Source organism: Podarcis liolepis (assembly GCF_965112155.1).
Source record: "Podarcis liolepis genome assembly, chromosome: 1".
In the NCBI taxonomy this organism is placed as follows: domain Eukaryota; kingdom Metazoa; phylum Chordata; class Lepidosauria; order Squamata; family Lacertidae; genus Podarcis; species Podarcis liolepis.
In genome coordinates, this window is record NC_139554.1 from 10,192,284 (window position 1) to 10,211,307 (window position 19,024).

The 19,024-nt window shown below is 46.8% G+C and overlaps 1 protein-coding gene across 1 annotated transcript in view; it reads right to left on the reverse strand.

Moving 5' to 3' along the window:
- Window positions 1-19,024, reverse strand: part of KCNH5 (potassium voltage-gated channel subfamily H member 5) — a 197,333-nt gene that overhangs the window by 163,009 nt on the left and 15,300 nt on the right. The window contains exons 2-4 of the mRNA XM_083517418.1: window positions 15,725-15,848; window positions 13,542-13,648; window positions 7,522-7,650 (exon numbers count right to left, since the gene is read on the reverse strand). Coding sequence (XP_083373544.1) covers window positions 7,522-7,650; window positions 13,542-13,648; window positions 15,725-15,848 — 360 coding nt within the window. The remainder of the gene's footprint in view (window positions 1-7,521; window positions 7,651-13,541; window positions 13,649-15,724; window positions 15,849-19,024) is intronic.

A 19,024-nucleotide genomic window follows, 5' to 3' on the forward strand; every position in this document is an offset into this window, starting at 1 on the left:
TAGCAGCCCACGCAGTGCCGGCCAGGTCGTTGGCCAAGAAGAAACTAGGGCATAAACAACTGGGGCCCTACCAAGTCGAAGAGCAGGTCAACCCGGTAGCTTTCAGACTGGCACTTCCGGAGGGTTCCAGAATGCATCCGGTATTCCACAGATCGGTGCTCACTCCCTACAAGGCACCGCACAGGTTCCAGGAACCCGGAACGGCGCCGAGTCCGGTCAGAGACAGAACAGGGCACGCGGGAGTGGCACAGAAGGAGCGCATCAACGAAGTCACGGAGATTTTGGACTCCAGATGGGGGGAAGAGGGGGTAGAATACTTTCTCGCCAAGGAGGGCACCCCGGCCAGTGCGAACAGCTGGGTGCCGGGCTACGCCTTGGACGAACCTCTCCTCAAAGACGAGTTTCATGCCCTCTTCCCCCATAGACCTATGCCAGCAGACTTTTTCGACGACTGGCTTTTCACGCCCACGCTTTCGGCCAGCACTTTCCGGGGGTTCGACTCGGACGAGGACCCGACACAAGACGTCCGTTCCCCGGAGGGGTCACCCTCGGGATCTGCATCAGAACCCTCGTATTGGTGGGACGATAGACCAGAGGAGCAGTTCCGCAGACGGTGGCTGGAAGGCCCAGGACGAGCAACACCGCCAGGAGGAAGTGAGGGAGAGACGGACATGGACGTTTTCGGGGACGACCCTGGTTTCGAGCACGGCGGCACAGAGATGGAAGCGGAGGTGACCGTTGTCGACGAGAGCAGGGAGGAAGACCCGCGAGACTTCAGATGGAGGCCCGCCACGGGAAGCGACCGATATCCGACGTTCGTCCCTTTGCAACAGCAGCCCCCAGCTCCAGCACCGGAAGGAGGGGAGGGGGGAATGGGGGGCTTCGAGGGGGGGATGGATGTCAGGGGTTTAGGAGCAGAGGCACGGGCAAGGGAGGAAACAGAGAGCGAAGGGGAGGAGGCAGAAGAAAAGATGAGTGATGACGACGACCCGAGATCTCCTAGTCTTTCCAGTGAATCAGAGGATTCACAGAAAGGAGCACCAGTGGCCAGGGCAAGGGGGGAGTCTAGGGGGGCACCCCAGGAAGATAGAGCCAGAGGGGACTCAGGGGGGAGCAGCTGGAAATCGGGACCAGCGTCACCGCCAGGAAGCAGGGAAGAGGAAGGGAGCCAGGGGGGAAGCGCTGGCAGCTCACCACAGGAGGGAGGGCATGAGTCAGGAGTGGCCACACCTCCATCGGGGAGCGAAGAAACGGTTAAGAGGAAAGTGGAAGGTTGGGCGCGCGCGCCAAGTTCAAATGCAGAGGAAGGCGGCGCAGTAAGCAGCCCCGAAAGGGAACCAGGTCCTAAAGCCCGGCGCAAGGAGGCAGGAGGGTCCGGGTCAGCGTCAGAAGAATCCCGGAAGGAAGAAGCCCCGGGGGGTAGAGGGACCCAGAGGAGGACAGTCAGGCGGAAAAGGTGGAGCAAGGCTAGGATATTAAGTTGGTGCACACGGGGCGGAGACTCAGACGGAGCTTCGCCGATCTAGCTACTAGACGTAGAGTTGCGCGCAGCAGCGTGAGAATGGAAACTGTAATTCAATAAAGACTTTTACTTAATGATCGCTGGCTAGCGTGATCCTCTGTGAGCTAGGATCTTCAAGCAGCTCTGACAGTATGTAACCTGAAGCTTATGTAACCCGAGGTACCACTGTAGTTCGTTAGTTTGTAGTAGCTATTAGAAATAAAAGGAGTTATGCTTCACAGCTAGCTTCCACGTTATTTACCGTATTTTTCGCTCTATAAGACGCACCAGACCACAAGACGCACCTAGTTTTTGGAGGAGGAAAACAAGAAAAAATATATTCTGAATCTCAGAAGCCAGAACAGCAAGAGGGATCGCTGCGCAGTGAAAGCAGCAATCCCTCTTGCTGTTCTGGCTTCTGGGATAGCTGTGCAGCCTGCATTCGCTCCATAAGACACACACACATGTTTCCCTTTACTTTTCAGGAGGGGAAAAGTGAGTCTTATAGAGCAAAAAATACGATATACTCTGCATGAGTCTGGTGCTTACAATGCACAGTTGTGGGTCCAGTGCACTAGGATCTGTTTTCCAGGACTGGAAGGTCTCTGAAAGTGCTCCAGTCGCCTAGCCCAGTCAGGGCAGAACCAGTTATTGAGCCCAGTCTCTGACATAGGTTGAAAGGCGTACTGACATCAATGGCTGTCAGCCACCATGGCTATGCTCTGGCAGTGCTTCTGAATGTCAATTGTTGGAAACCACAGGAGGAAAGAGGGCTCTTGTGCTCAGATCCTGCTAGTGTGTGTCTGGTCAGAAGGGGGAGATGCAGTAGACAGGCCATTGGCCTGATCCAGCAGGCTATTCTTTTGCTCACCTCCTACTTTCTGCAAAACGCTGATGAGCATTGTGTTGAATAGGCTGATTTCGGAAATGTAAAGAAATTGAAGGTACTTTTTTTCACCTTTGGTGGACGTGCCCAAGGATTAAGGCTTTCTGAGAAATGATATATAATGAAATGAAAAAGGTATTTAAATATACCTTTTCTAAGAAACCAGAGGCCTTTCTCCTGGGCATTGTCGGCCAATCGGTGCAAAAGAAAGACAGAATTTTTTTTTATGTATGCTACAACAGCGGCAAGAATACTCATCACAAAGTATTAGAAGACACAGGATTTACCCACCTTGGAAGAATGGCAGATGAAGGTGATAGACTATATGGGACTAGCAGAAATGACTGGCAGAATCCGAGACCAGGGAAAAGAGACGGCGGAAGAAGATTGGAAGAAATTTAAGAATTATCTGAAGAAATACTGTAAAATTTATGAATTTTAGAACGATGTGTTTTTTAAAATCAAATGGAGTACAGCTGTAAAGATTAAGTGAAAGGAAAGTAAGGATGATAATTAGGCAAAATTAAGGGTGAGGATTTGCTGAACTAAATTTTTGAAATGGGAATGCAGAAAGGGGAGGTATGAGGAGGTCGGTGAAATAAGTTTTAAGAAAATAAGGTACTGAAACTATACTTGTTTTTTCTTTTTCTTTTCTTTTTGTTTGTGTTTGTGTGTATCGATATGTTTGTTATAATTTGTAAAATCCTAATAAATATTTATTAAAAAAAATATGAATAGGCTGATTTCCATGTGCATAAGAATAAGGGACTGAGCTCTGAAAGAGGAAGCACTTCGTTTCAACCTCACCTCTGCCAGGAACGTGTGCAGAGGAGGGCAACCAAGAATCTCAACTGAATAATCCCTGACAGATGGCCTGCCAACCAGTGTTTAACCCACAGCACCATCCACTTAAAGGACCCCTGACCATTAGGTCCAGTCATGACCGACTCTGGGGTTGTAGCGCTCATCTCACTTTATTGGCCGAGGGAGCCGGCATACAGCTTCCAGGTCATGTGGCCAGCATGACTAAGCCACTTCTGGCAAACCAGAGCAGCACACAGAAACACCGTTTACCTTCCCGCTGGAGCGGTACCTATTTATCTACTTGCACTTTGACGTGCTTTTGAACTGCTAGGTTGGCAGGAGAAGGGACAGAGCAACGGGAGCTCACCCCGTCACGGGGGTTCGAACCGCTAACCTTCTAATCGGCAAGTCCATGGTTTAACCCACAGCACCACTGCAAGGAATTAGCATGTCTTCCATTATTGATGCCTTCCACATATTGTTTGTTAGACTATACACCACTATGGACCACAAGCTTAACAGGAATCCACGATGTGATGCAGCAGCAAAAAAAAGCTAACACTATTCTAGGCTGCATCAGCAGAAGTACAGTGTCCCTATCAAGGGAAGTTATAGTACCACTTTGTTCTGCCTTAGTCAGACCACACTTGGAATACTCAGAGCCAGGCAAAGGCCCAGGCCAGGCAGATAATGTGGCCTCCTTTGCGCCTCCGTGTTTGCCCCAGTGTATCCCCTGCGATTGTGAATATGCTGACCGAGGCCCCCTTTGGAATCAGAGGCCCAGACCAAGTGGCCCATATGCCCCCCCCCCTCTGTCTGGGCCTGGGAATACTGTGTCCAATTCTGGGTGTCACAATTTAAGAAGGATGTTGACAAGCTGGAACATGTGCAGAGGAGGGCAACCAAGATGATCAAGGGTCTGGAAACCAAGCCTGATGAGGAGTGGTTGAAGGAGCTGGGTATGTTTAGCCCAGAAAAGAGGAGACTGAGAGGAGATATGATAGCTATTTTCTGATGTCTTTAGGGCTGTCACATGGAGGAGGGAGCATGCTTGGTTTCTCCTGCTCTGGAGGTTAGAACTGAAACCAATGGCTTAAGGTTGCAAGAAAGGAGATTCCAACTAAGCATTCGGAAAAACTTTCTGACAGTAAGAGCTGTTCAGCAGTGGAACAGACTCCCATGAGAGGTGGTGGCCTCTCCTTCCTTGGAGGTTTCTAAGCAGAGGTTGGGTGGCCATCTGTCATGGATGCTTTAGCTGAGATTCCTGCATTGCAGGGGGCTGGACTAGATGACCCCTGGGGTCCCTTCCAACTCTACAATTCTTCGATTCTATGACATTGGCGCAGGGAGTCTGCTGAATGATAGCATCCATATTTTAGTTCTGTTTATTTTACTTTCACCGAAACTTACCCTTTCCATGAATAATGGATGCTCCTTCATATTTATATACTCTTCCACTATTGTGAGATGGTGACATTCTCCTTATGTATTATATACAAATCTCACAGACCCAGGGTGTGTGGGAGAGGAGAATCATTGCATCTTTTTCTATATGAAATATGGCTTTCCAGCTAAGAATTGTATTCCTTTTCAGTGATGTTTCACTCTAGTGCCTTCCTATCTTCCCCCTTCCCTCCGATTCTTACATTTCCCAGTACCATTGTAATTTATGTATCTTTGTGGTTCATAATTCCAAAATAAACTCAGCTGGAAAGCCTCTGTGTGTGTGGCAATGAGACAGAAGATGAATTATGCATACGCCAGAGTGCAACATCTGACAAAATAAAGCTGCCTGTCTCAGATACAAGTTTAACATGGGCCAGTTCATCTAACAAAAGCTGTCACGCGCTGGACCAGAGCATAAGTCCACCTTGTCCATTAGCAGCTCCAGAACAGGGGAAGAAAATATTTCTTCAATCCTGGAATAGAACTGCAGCCTGAGTTTCCTGATTCCCTAAATCCTCTTGATAATGTTTAACCTTTTGAAATCTGTCTTGGAAACAGACTGGACAAGGAAGGAGAAAGCTATGCCTCCGTTTTCTCTTCGCAACTGAAGAAATTCTAGTTACATTTCTAATAGCACTTTAGGAACAGAGAGATAGCAAACATTACTAATGTCAGGGAATTCTAATGGAAATGGAAAAAGGAAGTGGAAATTGCTATATTTCACATGCTCATTGTGCGGTCAGGAATGGAAAACAACCAGGCAAATACAACCAACATTAATTAACGTTGCTGTTTTTAAGTTCGCAATGTTAAATTGAAGTTACGTTCTGCAACTTAGATTAAATAAAGGACAGTGATGTAAAAATTGGGGTTTGGCGTTTGCTGCCCAACTCCCCATGGGACTCTGAGTCCCCTAAGTCCATGATCGGTCAGAGAAGAATGGAGGGAGGCAGGATCCAGTGGAAAGCAAGGCAGGGAGAGACCCTGAACAAAAGTGTGCAGGAACCTTAAAAGACTTTTGACATTGCCCAAACCCCTTAGCCAAAGACCAACCCATGGTTTATACGTTTAGATATGTGTACATTTGTCAATATTTATTCTATATTTGAGACCTTAAAATTCTTAAAACAACAGCAAGATGAATAACACGTGTGTGTTTTGGTGGAAACTGAACTGCAGCAGAAGAGAAACAGGACTGAATGGGACAAATACTAGTCAGAACAGAAATCTCTGCTTTCCTATTTCTCTACCCATTACTCATGTGTAAGGCACAGTGCCAGATTTACATATAAGCTATAGCTTAGGGCCCTACTCTCCTGGGGCCCCCCAAAAAAATTAAAGCGAGAAAAAACTGAATGTACGTTTCCAAAATATAAGATAAATAAAATAAAATAAAACCTACATACAGCAACAGTATTTTGTGTTGTATAGGCTCCTATGATGTAAGTAATGGGCCCCACCTGCTAGCCTGCTCCCTAAAATATCACTGGTTTGCTCATTTCTATATATAGGGTGCCTACATTCTGCATGGACTGGTTGCATGACAATATGTAGCATGCAGCTGCAGACTGCAGTGCAGCACAGTTGAATGTAGGTCAAGCTGTTGTACCTGTTATCTAATATTAAAGAGTGCTTATGGACTGATGATCAGGCAGCATAGACTAAGGGTGTGAGTCTTATGCCTACTGATTGATTTCATGTAATATATAATTCATTTACTTTGATCCCATTATAAAATTACATTATAAAGGGCCCCATTGCCTTCAGCAGCTTAAGGCCTCATCAAACCTAAATCCAGCCCTGGTAAGGCAGTTGTGGTTTGGAGTTGGACCAGGGTACACTTTGATGGCAGAAAGTGAGGAGGAATTAAAGAACCTCTTAATGAGGGTGAAAGAAGAGATCGCAAAATATGGTCTGAAGCCCAACATCAAAAAAACTAAGGTCATGGCCACTGGTCCCATCGCCTCCTGGCAAATAGAAGGGGAAGAAATGGAGGCAGTGAGAGATTTTACTTTCTTGGGCTCCATGATCACTGCAGATGGTGACAGCAGTCACGAAATTAAAAGACGCCTGCTTCTTGGGAGAAAAGCAATGACAAATCTAGATAGCATCTTAAAAAGCAGAGACATCACCTTGCCAACAAAGGTCCGTATAGTTAAAGCTATGGTTTTCCCAGTGGTGATGTATGGAAGTGAGAGCTGGACCATAAAAAAGGCTGATCGCCGAAGAATTGATGCTTTTGAATTATGGTGCTGGAGGAGACTCTTGAGAGTCCCATGGACTGCAAGAAAATCAAACCTATCCATTCTGAAGGAAATCAGCCCTGAGTGCTCACTGGAAGAACAGATCCTGAAGCTGAGGCTCCAATACTTTGGCCACCTCATGAAAAGAGAAGACTCCCTGGAAAAGAACCTGATGTTGGGAAAGATGGAGGGCACAAGGAGAAGGGGACGACAGAGGACGAGATGGTTGGACAGTGTTCTCGAAGCTACTAGCATGAGTTTGACCAAACTGTGGGAGGCAGGGGAAGACAGGAGTGCCTGGCGTGCTCTGGTCCATGGGGTCACGAACAGTCGGACACGACTAAACAACAACAACACACTTCTTGCACTGCCCTCTGACACCGACACCTTGAGCTGCAAAGGAAACAGTTGGGGGTTCCCTTGCAGACAACTCCACCCAACTCGTGTCCATTGCGGTTGGGGCTAGTGCTTTGATGTGCTTTCCTGGGTGTGGCAAGAAGCACAGCCCCATTCCAGCTTGAACTCACGAGTCCCTTACACACAAGTAATGCAAGAACTGGGCTAGAGTCAACGCACTCTCCTCTCCCCACCCACCCCGATCTCTTTGACCCTTTAGCAAACATATTCCTTCCAAAAATTACCTTTGGTGGATTCATCTTCGATGGGTTGCTTGAATAAAGTGATATCTTTAAAAGTGCAAAGGAATAAAACCACTTTGTCATGCTCATTTCTTATCGGTGCAATTTGCATGTAAAACCAAACAGGTGTTCCTGTAATTAAAAAACACACACAAAATAAGAGGATATAAAATAAACACACTCACAGCACGGAGCACAATCATAACATAGAGGCAGGCTCACATTCATGATTACCGCTTATCCTAGGTGACACTTAAACTAATCAAAGTCTCATTGAACAGAGTGGGAGAATTAAACACTGAAATGCAAACCTAACATTGCTTAACCATATAACAGACTCATTTTGTGTGGGGATTCAAGGAGCGTCCATGGCCCAATATAATTTTATTTTTGTTTATTAAGGGATATCTGAGATTCCTGCATTGTAGGGGGTTAGACTAGACCCTTGATGTACCTTCCAACTCTGGAATTCTAGGATTTGGGTTCAGGGGAAAAGGCTGTGGGTTTTACACAGCAGCGTTAGCTAGCATGTTGATAGTGTTAGTGGGTGCCTAAGTATCTTGACTTCAGAGACCAGAACAACAATGTATAGTACATTGTAGTGTTTAGCTTTGTCTTATGTCTGAAGACAATAATCACTTTGTTATTCTGAACTGTGTGGGAGAGGAGTTTCCCCCTTAATCAGAAACTCTGGAATAAGTTGTTCTGCTGGGAGCAGGAAATCCCTGAAGACTTGGTTGGGCTTGCTAAAATGTATAAGACTGAATCAGGTAAGTGCTGGAGATGCAAAGGGGTAGAGGGAACATTCTTTCATATGTGGTGGACTTGGAAAAGGGTAAACAGAGTACAGTGGTGCCTCGCAAGACGAAAAGAATCCGTTCTGTGATTCTCTTCATCTAGCGGTTTTTTCGTCTTGCGAAGCAAGCCCATTGACGGATTAGCTATTAGCGCTATTAGCGCCTTTTAGCGGCTTATCTGCTGATCGGATCAGCTGATAAGCGGCTTAGCGGCTTAGAAAAAGGAGGGGGGAGGGGAAAAACCAGCAGGAACTCACAAGTCATTGTCGTCTTGCGAAGCAAGCCCATAGGAGATTCTTTTTGCGAAGCACCTCCAAAACGGAAAACTCTTTTGTCTAGCGAGTTTTCCGTCTTGCGAGGCATTCGTCTTGCGGGGCACCACTGTATTGGGAAATGATCTATAATGAATTGGGGGGGGGGCGTTTAAAAGTACTTTCCCAAAAAAACCCCAGAGTCCTTTCTGTTGGGGATAATTCAGATTGAAATTCCCTGTGCCAAAAAAAGGTTATTTATGTATGCTACTACTGTGGCCTGTGTTTTGTGAGCCCAAAAATGGAAAACGAGCAAGTTCCCAACCAACTTAAACTGATGGAATATATGCGGCTTACAGACTTAACATATAGAATAAGAGAAGAAGAAGAAGAAGAAGAAGAGTTTGGATTTGATATCCCGCCTTTCACTCCCCTTCAGGAGTCTCAAAGCGGCTAACAATCTCCTTTCCCTTCCTCCCCCACAACAAACACTCTGTGAGGTGAGTGGGGCTGAGAGACTTCAAAGAAGTGTGACTGGCCCAAGGTCACCCAGCAGCTGCATGTGGAGGAGCGGAGACGCGAACCCGGTTACCCAGATTACGTGACTACCGCTCTTAACCACTACACCACAAGAAGAACATACATTTAGAGAAGATTGGACAACATTTATGGAATATATGGGAAATGATTGTGTACAGCTGGCAGCATTAAGATAAATTCAACAGTGTAAATAAGTTTTGATGTATGCAATAATGGAATACTGAATGGTATAGTTTTTGTAACATATGCAGGGATTTATTATATGTAAAACGAACCATGGAAAGAGAAGAAGGGAAGTCATTGATATCTTAAGGATGTAAAATGAGTATTTTAAATTGTAAAACAGAAAATTTTATAACAATTTACCGTATTTTTCTCTCTATAACACTCACATTTTTTCTCCTAAAAAGTAAGGGGAAATGTCTGTGCGTGTTATTGAGCGAATGTGTGGTCCCTGGAGCCGACTGCCCAAGTACAGGGGCAAAAATCAGGCAAAAATCAGATCGCAGAGGAGGGAAGGCTAAAAAGAGGAGGTTGCTGCTTTCCTGCATTCTGCCTCAGGGTCTTACTGCCCACTGTTTTCGCTAGGAGCGCAGCTGACAGCCACCACCACCTCCTCTCCGTGCTCCGCTGCTGCTGCTGCTGCTGCTGCTGCTGCTGCTGCGTCCAGCATTGCAGGCAGCTGGAAAATGCAGGTGGGAGAGAGAGGGGGGGCTGGCTTGGGTGGGTGGGGGGAAACTTTTGCCTTCCTTTCCTCCCTCCCGTTAAACCCCTCTCCTGCATTGTTAGCCAGCTGCTTCTCCGCACATCCGTCTCATACTCCTTGCCCCTTCTGTGTTTTTCCTTCCCTCCCCACTTAAAACGTGGTTACAAAGCACGGATCCATATGGATCCTCAGGATCTTTGCATTGGGCCACCCCAAATTCACCATCAGATCCCATAGCATGTCCATGGCTACAGCCTGCACCAAAAAAATCACGTACCCACTGTTGCCTGGGGCCACAATGGTGCAAAAACATGGTTACAAAGCATGGATCCACATGGATCCTCAGGATCTTTGCATTGGGTCACCCCAAATTCACCATCAGATCACATAGCATGTCCATGGCTACAGCCTGCACCAAAAACTCACGTACCCACTGTTGCCTTGGGCTGCAATGGTGCAAAAACGTGGTTACAAAGCATGGATCCACATGGATCCTCAGGATCTTTGCATTGGGTCACCCCAAATTCACCATCAGATCACATAGCATGTCCATGGCTACAGCCTGCACCAAAAAAATCACACACCCACTGTTGCCTGGGACCACAATGGTGCAAAAACGTGGTTACAAAGCACAGATCCACATGGATTCTCAGGATTTTTGCATTGGGCTACCCCAAACTCACCGTCAAATCACATGTCTGTGGCCACAGCATGAAGCACAAAAATGATACATCCACTGTTTCATTCAGATTTTTTTTTCTTGTTTCCCTCCTCTAAAAACTATGTGTGTGTTATGGTCAGGTGCGTGTTATCGAGTGAAAAATACGGTATATACAAAAAGGAGAGACTTGTTTGGGCTCCATATAATCTTCTGGTGCGTCACACAAGCAGAGGTGTGGTCAGCTACCAAATGACTTCTATAAGTCACCGACAGGAAGGGGTGGAGCAAAGCCAGTGAGGGTGTGGCCTGGAAGGCAGGGGCGTGGCCTGGGAAGGGTGTCCCCAGGGCCAGACAGGGAGGTTAGCAGGCCATATTTTCCTCTTCCTATCAGATCTTGGCCTTTCGTATTCAGAAACTGCAGAGCCACTCCGTTCCTTTCGAGAAATCCAGCCTGCAGGAAGAACCTGCGGCGCATCTCTGTTTGTTTTTTAAGGTCAGGATCTTGCTATGCAACCAGCTGGAAAGAAAAGAATGACAGGGCTTGAGACTGTGACCAGCGCAGCTGATCCGGACAAGCTGTTCCCTGGGGGGATTTGGCCTAACATGTACAGGAGCACTCAGGTGGGCAGCACAGACAAAAGGGAAGGCAAGCGGAAACGCAAAGCAGAAGAGGTCATCGCGGGGGCCAGAGCATAGCTGTCAACCGTCCCTTATTTGGCAGGAAACTCCCTTATCCCAGCGTCGTGCTGTCTCAGATTGATGATGTCCCTTAAATTTTCTGGGTTTCAAAGGAAGCAGCTCCTCTCCCTCCCTCCCTGCCGGCCAGGGAGGAGGGAGGCTCCAACTGGGTTGCTTGGCTGCGTTGCTCACCCAAGAAGGAGTCTGAGAACGACTGGGGGGTGGAGCTTGCGTGCCTTGTGCCGATCAAATCGGCCACGTTGCCTGGGGACTCGCCTTCGCTCAGCACTTCCCAGCGGAGAGGGGACAGTGTTTTTCCTTGCTGCATCCCCTTTGCCGGGTTGCTGCGCTGTGGGAACCACAGCTTGAGGCTTCGTTTGGCTGCTGGTTGGCCAAATCCCTTATTTGATGGGGTGAGCTCCCGTTGCTCGGTCCCTGCTCCTGCCAACCTAGCAGTTTGAAAGCACAGCAAAGTGCAAATAGATAAATAGGTACCGCTCCGGCGGGAAGGTAAACGGCGTTTCCGTGCGCTGCTCTGGTTCGCCAGAGGCTGACCACATGACCCAGAAGCTGTACGCCGGCTCCCTTGGCCAGTAAAGCGAGATGAGTGCTGCAACCCCAGAGTCGGTCACAACTGGAACTAACTTCTTATGATCTGGGCAGCCCTCATTGCACAGGCTTAGTGCTCATATCCAGACTATTTGCAAATAACTGGTTAATTCTGTTGTTAATATCAGCCAGGAATGGTGTCAATGGCTTTAAAACTATTGGGAGCCAGTGTCGTGTCATAGTTAGAGTGTTGGACTCTGGGAGAGCAGGGTTCGAATCCCCACTCAGCCATGAATGAGCTTGGGCCAATCACCATATACACCACTTTGAGATCCTTGGAAGAAAAAAAGTGGCATATAAATGTAATAAGTAAATAATAATAAATACATGGATATTTTTTCCTGCAAGCAAATAGCACAGAAATGAGAACTAAACTTTCACTATGTTCCACTATAGTTTGAGAAGCTGTTTGCACATTCTATAGATGCTCAACTATAATGCGGAACTTAACAGTTAGGGGAAAGACATAAAAATGGAGCGAAGCGCCATGTGAATGCAGTCTAAGAGTTTTTCTCCCTCTTTCATAAGAACACAAAAAGAGTCAGTAAAGGAAATTCCCTCTGGCTCAATTTGGAAATGGGTCAGCAATTTCAAGCGTTTGAGCATTCCTTTACCTCTGTGTGAGTGCAAATCAATGTTCCAGGTTTTGGACTAAAAACAGATTTAAGTCAAAAAAGATGCCTTTGCCCAGGTGCAGAATCCCCTTTTCCATTCTGAGCAAGAGAAAAGATATTTCAGAGGTTCAGTGGCGTGTTTGCAATTCCTGCAAGCCGTATGAGTGAAACAAAGTCACATTCCGTGCCAGGTTTCAGTGACACCGCTAATTTCTAGCATCCCATAGTCCTCATACTCCATATAAGTCCCTCTTTGCCAACTGAGTGCTCTGCGGACATTTTTTAAGCACTGGAGCCACAAACACCTAAAAGTTGGTGTGTTATTTCAAAGGCAACAAGCTGTTAATGTAACCATGTGGCAAGGCAGTGTGGTGCAATGGTTAGAGTGTCAGACTAGGACCTAGTTACAAGTAGGTAACTGTGTTGGTCTGCCGTAGCCAAAACAAAATAAAAAAATTCCTTCCAGTAGCACCTTAGAGACCAACTAAGTTTGTTACTGGTATGAGCTTTCATGTGCATGCAAACTTCTTCAGATACACTGAAACAGAAGTCACCAGACCCTTATATATAGTGAGAGGGTGGGGAGGGGTATTACTCAGAAGGGTGGTGGGAATGGGTGATTGGCTGATAGGTGTGGTAAACCTGTTGACGACTGTTAAGGACTGCAATTGGTCTTACAGGAAAAAGCAAGGGGTGAGATGGCTAAAAATAGCTTTATCATGTATAATAAGATAAGAATCCAATGTCTCTATTCAGACCAGGTCTCTCCATGGTTTTAAGTTTGGTAATAAGTTGCAATTCAGCAACTTCTCTTTCCAGTCTATTTCTGAAATTCCTTTGTAGTAAAACAGCTACTTTGAGATCTTGTATAGAATGTCCTGGGAGATTGAAGTGTTCTCCTACTGGTTTCTCTGTCTTGTGGTTCCTGATGTCATATTTATGTCCATTTGTCCTTTGACTACGACCTGGGAGACTGCGGTTGAAATCCCCACCCAGCCATGGATCTTGGGCCAGTCGCTGCCTCTCAGCCTAACCTACCTCACAGGGTTATTGTGGGCATTAAATGAGGAGGGGGAGAACCATTCATGTCACTTTGAAGTCCTTGGAGAAAAAGGTGGGATACATTTAAAAAAACACACAAATAAATGATTTCACATTTATACGTACTGTTTTTCTTGTACAAGAGGATTTCAAAGCAGTTTGATTCATAGTTGTCAAACGTCTGTCTGACTTTGTCAATGGTTTTCTTGTCTGTGAGTTCACCATACATAAAACTGGAGAAAGGAAAGGTGGAGGGAGAGAGAGAGAGAGAGAGAGAGAGAATACACATTTTCATGGGCTTCACAAACAAACAAGCATAACAACACCCTTACAGGCATATTTATGGTCCAGACTGCAGCGTAATTGCAACCTATGTATGCTTAACTATGATTTACACCTTGTTTTGCTCAACGTTTACAGCTGCAAAATTGTTATGAAGCCCTCTAAAGCAAATAATTGTGGCGGGGTCTGTTGCCGGGGGGAAAGGATTTATATTGCTGCCTTATAGCGTTCAATTTAAGTGACGCTCTGGGTACACTTTCCAGAGTGTGATGCTTTCACACACAAAAAAAGAGAGAAAGCTGACAATACATAAAAGATTTATTTTCTGAAATATGCACACAGGTTTCAACTTGGGAAAACGGAGAGCGTCTTGCTGAGCACCAGGAAAGCTGAAACCCTCCTCCAAATGCCACATTTTAGGGGAAAGAGCTCGAGAATGATTTCTGACTCGCTCTTGACTTTCATTCTCATGCGATAATTTGACTGCTTCCATGGGTTTTTTTAAGGACAGGTTTGGGGAACCTTTGGCCCTGCAGATGTTGATGACCTACAACTCCCATCAGCCTCTCCCCCCCCACACACACACTGGACTGACAGCAAGGGGGATAAATTCTGCAGGGTGCTGTTCAGCGATTGCAGATCCTGCAGGGTGCTCTCTGCAAACACCTTCTCTGCAAAGGGAGCAGTTTGCAAAGCAGAAGTGGCACACACTCTCTCGGTCAGGAGTGGAGAGGAAGGAGACACAGCATATCCCTCCCCCACCACCCTAGGAAATTAAAATAATAATAATTAAACATTTGCCCCACCCGCCAACTAATTCAGAATCAGATCCAAGGTGGGGCAGGTGGACTGTGAGCTGGCTCAAGGTTGTTGACTTCCATCTGTCTCCAGAGACTACGATACGATAATCGTTATTGTCATTGTCCCATACAGAACAACGAAATTGAAAAAATCTACATCAGACCTTCAAAAACCAACAAGCCTGCTATCCCAGCCTGGTTAATGCCCTAAAAACTCTGATACCCCACAATTAAATACAATATACTCCCACAGAGACTACCTTACACTGCGTTTAAAACCAAAATCACATTTGGATAGAAACTGTTTCTCAGGCAGCTAGTCCTAGTCTTTGTAACCCTGTGCCTTCTTCCAGAAGGCAGAAGCTGAAAGAGATCGTTTCCAGGGTCCGTACTATCCTGCACTATCTCTGCAGCTTTCTTATGACACCTGAAAGCATAGATTTGATCCAAGGTGGGAATAGTGCACCCAATTATTCTCTCCACAGTCTTTACAACCCTGGACAGCATTGTTTTCCCCCTGACCTTACGGAGACTGGTAACTCGCAACTGCTGACTTTGACACTTTTGTTGCATTAATAACACAACCCTGAGCAGTATCTAAAGTGGTCCTGGGACTGCCCAGACGACAAGACCCTCCTTTCCCGGCCTGCAACTCCAGATCGGGGCGATGGGAGAGATGAGATGGACTGTGCACAACTACATTTTTCCGCCCTCGGGATGCCCCGGATTGACAGCAAGATTTCGAGACCACACAGATCAAATATTTAATAGAGAGTGGAATATTTACAGAGAGTATTTAAAAGAACATTGTGATAATCTAAAAAGATGACTGCATTGCAAAATTCAGAGAAGTGCAACAAAAAAATCTGAAGAGTAGTTATATTCCTCTCTCTGTTGTGGGCTGGGAGATATGAATTAGGCTGGTGTGGTTTAAAAAAATGTGGTCTGAACAGCCTTCTCCTCCATTTTTACTGAAAAACAGCCTAGCCATCGCCACCCATTTTCCCCCTTGGCGAATTTGTTTCAGAATGAATGAAAATTGAATGAGGCTCACAGGGGTTCCTTTTCCATTTGTTGCAAAATGAATGCACACCTAATGGGGTGGTGAAGAGGCGGAGGTGGCATCGGCCTTTTATGACACAACAAACAGGAAACTCAAAAGCACAGCAGGATTCGCCCTCCCCCCCACCTGACCCGACCCAAGAAAATCAATCCAAAGCGACTTACCTGCAGGTACTACTTTTCTGCATGACGTCGGCTCGGTGGTAACCAGAGAGTTTACAAAATCCGTCATTACTATAAACTACAGGCCAGTCCACGATTTGTGCATTGCCCAGTAAGAAACTTGATTCTAAAATGAAAGAAAGAAAGGGGGGGAGAGGAATAAGTCCTGTACTCCCCCAAACCATCCAAGCTACTGTCGTTAGTACTCAACATGTAGGATCGTCAAAACATAACAAGGTAAGGACAAATTGATCAATCATTTCAATTCAATTTACATCTCACCCTTCCTCCTGAAGGAGCCCGGGGCAGGCTCATCAATAAGAAAACATTTTTTTAAAAAAATTAAAGCATTCTAGAAACAGTGATCTCAGGGTTTCCAGGGTCTTTCAGGCACCGAGACCATATAACACCTACATTGAAAGACCTACATTGGCTCCCAGTACGTTTCCGAGCATAATTCGAAGTGTTGGTGCTGCCCTTTAAAGCCCTAAACGGCCTCAGTCCAGTATATCTGAAGGAGCGTCTCCACCCCTATCATTCTGCCCGGACACTGAGGTCCAGCGCTGAGAGCCTTCTGGCGGTTCCCTCACTGCGAGAAGCCAAGTTACAGGGAACCAGGCAGAGGGCCTTCTCGGTAGTGGCACCCGCCCTGTGGAATGCCTTCCCACCAGATGTCAAAGAGAATAACAACTACCAGACTTTTGGAAGACATCTGAAGGCAGCCCTGTTTAGGGAAGCTTTTAATGTTTGATGTATTTTAATATTTTTTTTTTGGAAGCTGCCCAGAGTGGCTGGGGAAGCCCAGCCAGGTGGGTGGGGTATAAATAATAAATTATTATTATTATTATTATTATTATTATTATTATTATTATTATTAAACATCTGGGAAAGGAGGAATATTTTTATATTTCTCCTCAAGTTGCTCCAGAAGAATGTCGTGGCCAATGGTCTCAAAAGCCAGGGAGAACCAACAAGCCCACGATCCCCTAACGTTCTGTTTTAACTAGAATTATTTTGAACGCTCATTTGATTGTTTTGTAGGCTGCCTCAGGACATACACACCTGGGGGAGCAGCTTGAAAGTGGAAGGGATGAATAAAACAAAACAAAATTAAGATAACGGTGTATGTTCAGGAGCAAGGGGAAATCCAAATAGGGGGGTCTGTGGCTGGAAAGTGGCCATTCTTTTGGCTAAAACATCGGGCCTGCTTTAGCTTTTCGAAAGATACAACATCAGGATGAAAAATGAGTCCAGGCAAAATTAGGCAGTGAGCTTCTCTAGGCACACTGATTTTATATTCCATAAGTGATCCGTCTTCCCTCTAGTGCCATGGCTGTTTCCACCATGTGTGCGTATTTTGGCTCCAACACAACCATCCAAAGATTCTCACTAGATGCTGGAACAACTTGACGATTTTGTGGGGGGAGTGTCTCTCCTTTCTGCGAGGCATCACACAGACCTCTTCTGAGGCAGCTTCACAAGGCTTCACACCTGCCAGGTGTTTAGGACTACAACTCCCATCATCCCTCTTCATTGGTTATGCTGCCCAGCACTGATGGGAGTTGTAGCCCAAAGCACAGGAGTCTTTCCCAGCCAAAGCTGGAGTCAGTGGGGGAGAAACCCTCTCCGGTACCCGGGGCGGGGCAGCCTGTACAGAGTGCGCATTTGTGGCATCCCGCGCATGCGCACTCCGTACGGAATGCAGCACATGCGCACTCCGTACAGGCTGCCACCTGCGATCGGCACCCTGTAAGGACTATGCATGTGCAGCGACCATACAGGATGCCGCACATGCACAGTCCATACAGGATGTCGCACATGCGCAGTCCATAAGGGATGCCGCACATGCGCAGTCCATAAGGGATGCCGCACATGCGCAGTCCATAAGGGAAGCTGCACATGCACACTCCGTATGGGATGCCGCACATGTGCAGTCCATAAGGGAAGCTGCACATGCACAGTCCATAAGGGATGCCGCACATGCGCAGTCCATAAGGGAAGCTGCACATGCACACTCCGTACAGGATGTCGCACATGTGCAGTCCATAAGGGAAGCTGCACATGCACACTCCGTACGGGATGTCACACATGCGCAGTCCATAAGGGAAGCTGCACATGCACACTCCGTACGGGATGCCGCACATGCGCAGTCCATAAGGGATGCTGCATATGCACAGTCCATAAGGGATGCCGCACATGCGCACTCCGTACGGGATACCACACATGCGCAGTCCATACAGGATGCCGCACATGCACACTTCGTACAGGATGCTGCACATGCACACTCCATATGGACTGCGCATGTGCGGCATCCCATACGGAGTGCACATGCGTGACAGCCCGTACAGTCACCGTGTGAGAGGCAGCCCATATGGAGTGCGCATGCACAGCAGCCTGTGCAGTCGCCCATATGGACGCCGCGCAGGCAGTGCCCATATAGACTGCGCGCACCCTCGGCCACTCTACAGCTGGGGGGAGGCAGGGGCCATCTTGTCACACACACCCCAGAGTGGCTCCTGGAGGGGGCCGCCCCCTCTGCCCCCCACTTCGTACGCCCCTGCCTGGATATGCCTGGCATTGAATCTGCCTTGCCACCAAAGCATGGCAGCTCCCCATGGCACATCTGTCAATTGTGAGGGCAGCTCCGTTTGGGGCTGGGGGGCAGAAGAGGCCCGCACAGCCAGCAGATTTCAGCTGCCACACACTATAAGCTCAGATACTTTCAAAGAAAGTAAGTTCCTCTTTAAAGAGACACTTCATCCTGCTTCTCCCAAATGGCAGGTGTTGTCATCCTTTTTCTGGGCTATATTGCTTCAGACTGAATGTATATATCCTGCACAGAAAAAAGTAGTTCATCAGGGGAAAAGCCAGACCAGAGCACATCTCCTTTGACAGCTAGTTTTCTATGTACAGTCACAAGAGAGGAAATCAGAGGGAACAACGGAATGAAAAGGTCAGGTTTACAGCTCCTTCTTCCTTTTGAACATGACTAAGGCTCTCTCGATTTCCTCACAAAGCCTGTCTTTCATCAGTGACTAAGCGGAAAGCCGTAGTCAAGCCAATCTCTATTGTGAGCAGACAAGTATTACTATGACGGTGATGATGATGATTAAAAGTATCACCCACCCTAAGGTCCCATAACATTGAAAGGCAATACTAAAAACAGTTCAGATAGCAAGGTAAACTTTTCTTTGCTAGCTTGCGAAATCTCTTGTACATTCAGGAACCTCTATCTGCCTCAACCATGTCCAGAGAAGCAGCGCTTAGCTGGCTCCAGATTGTGGACTTTGGCTCCGACGCAGT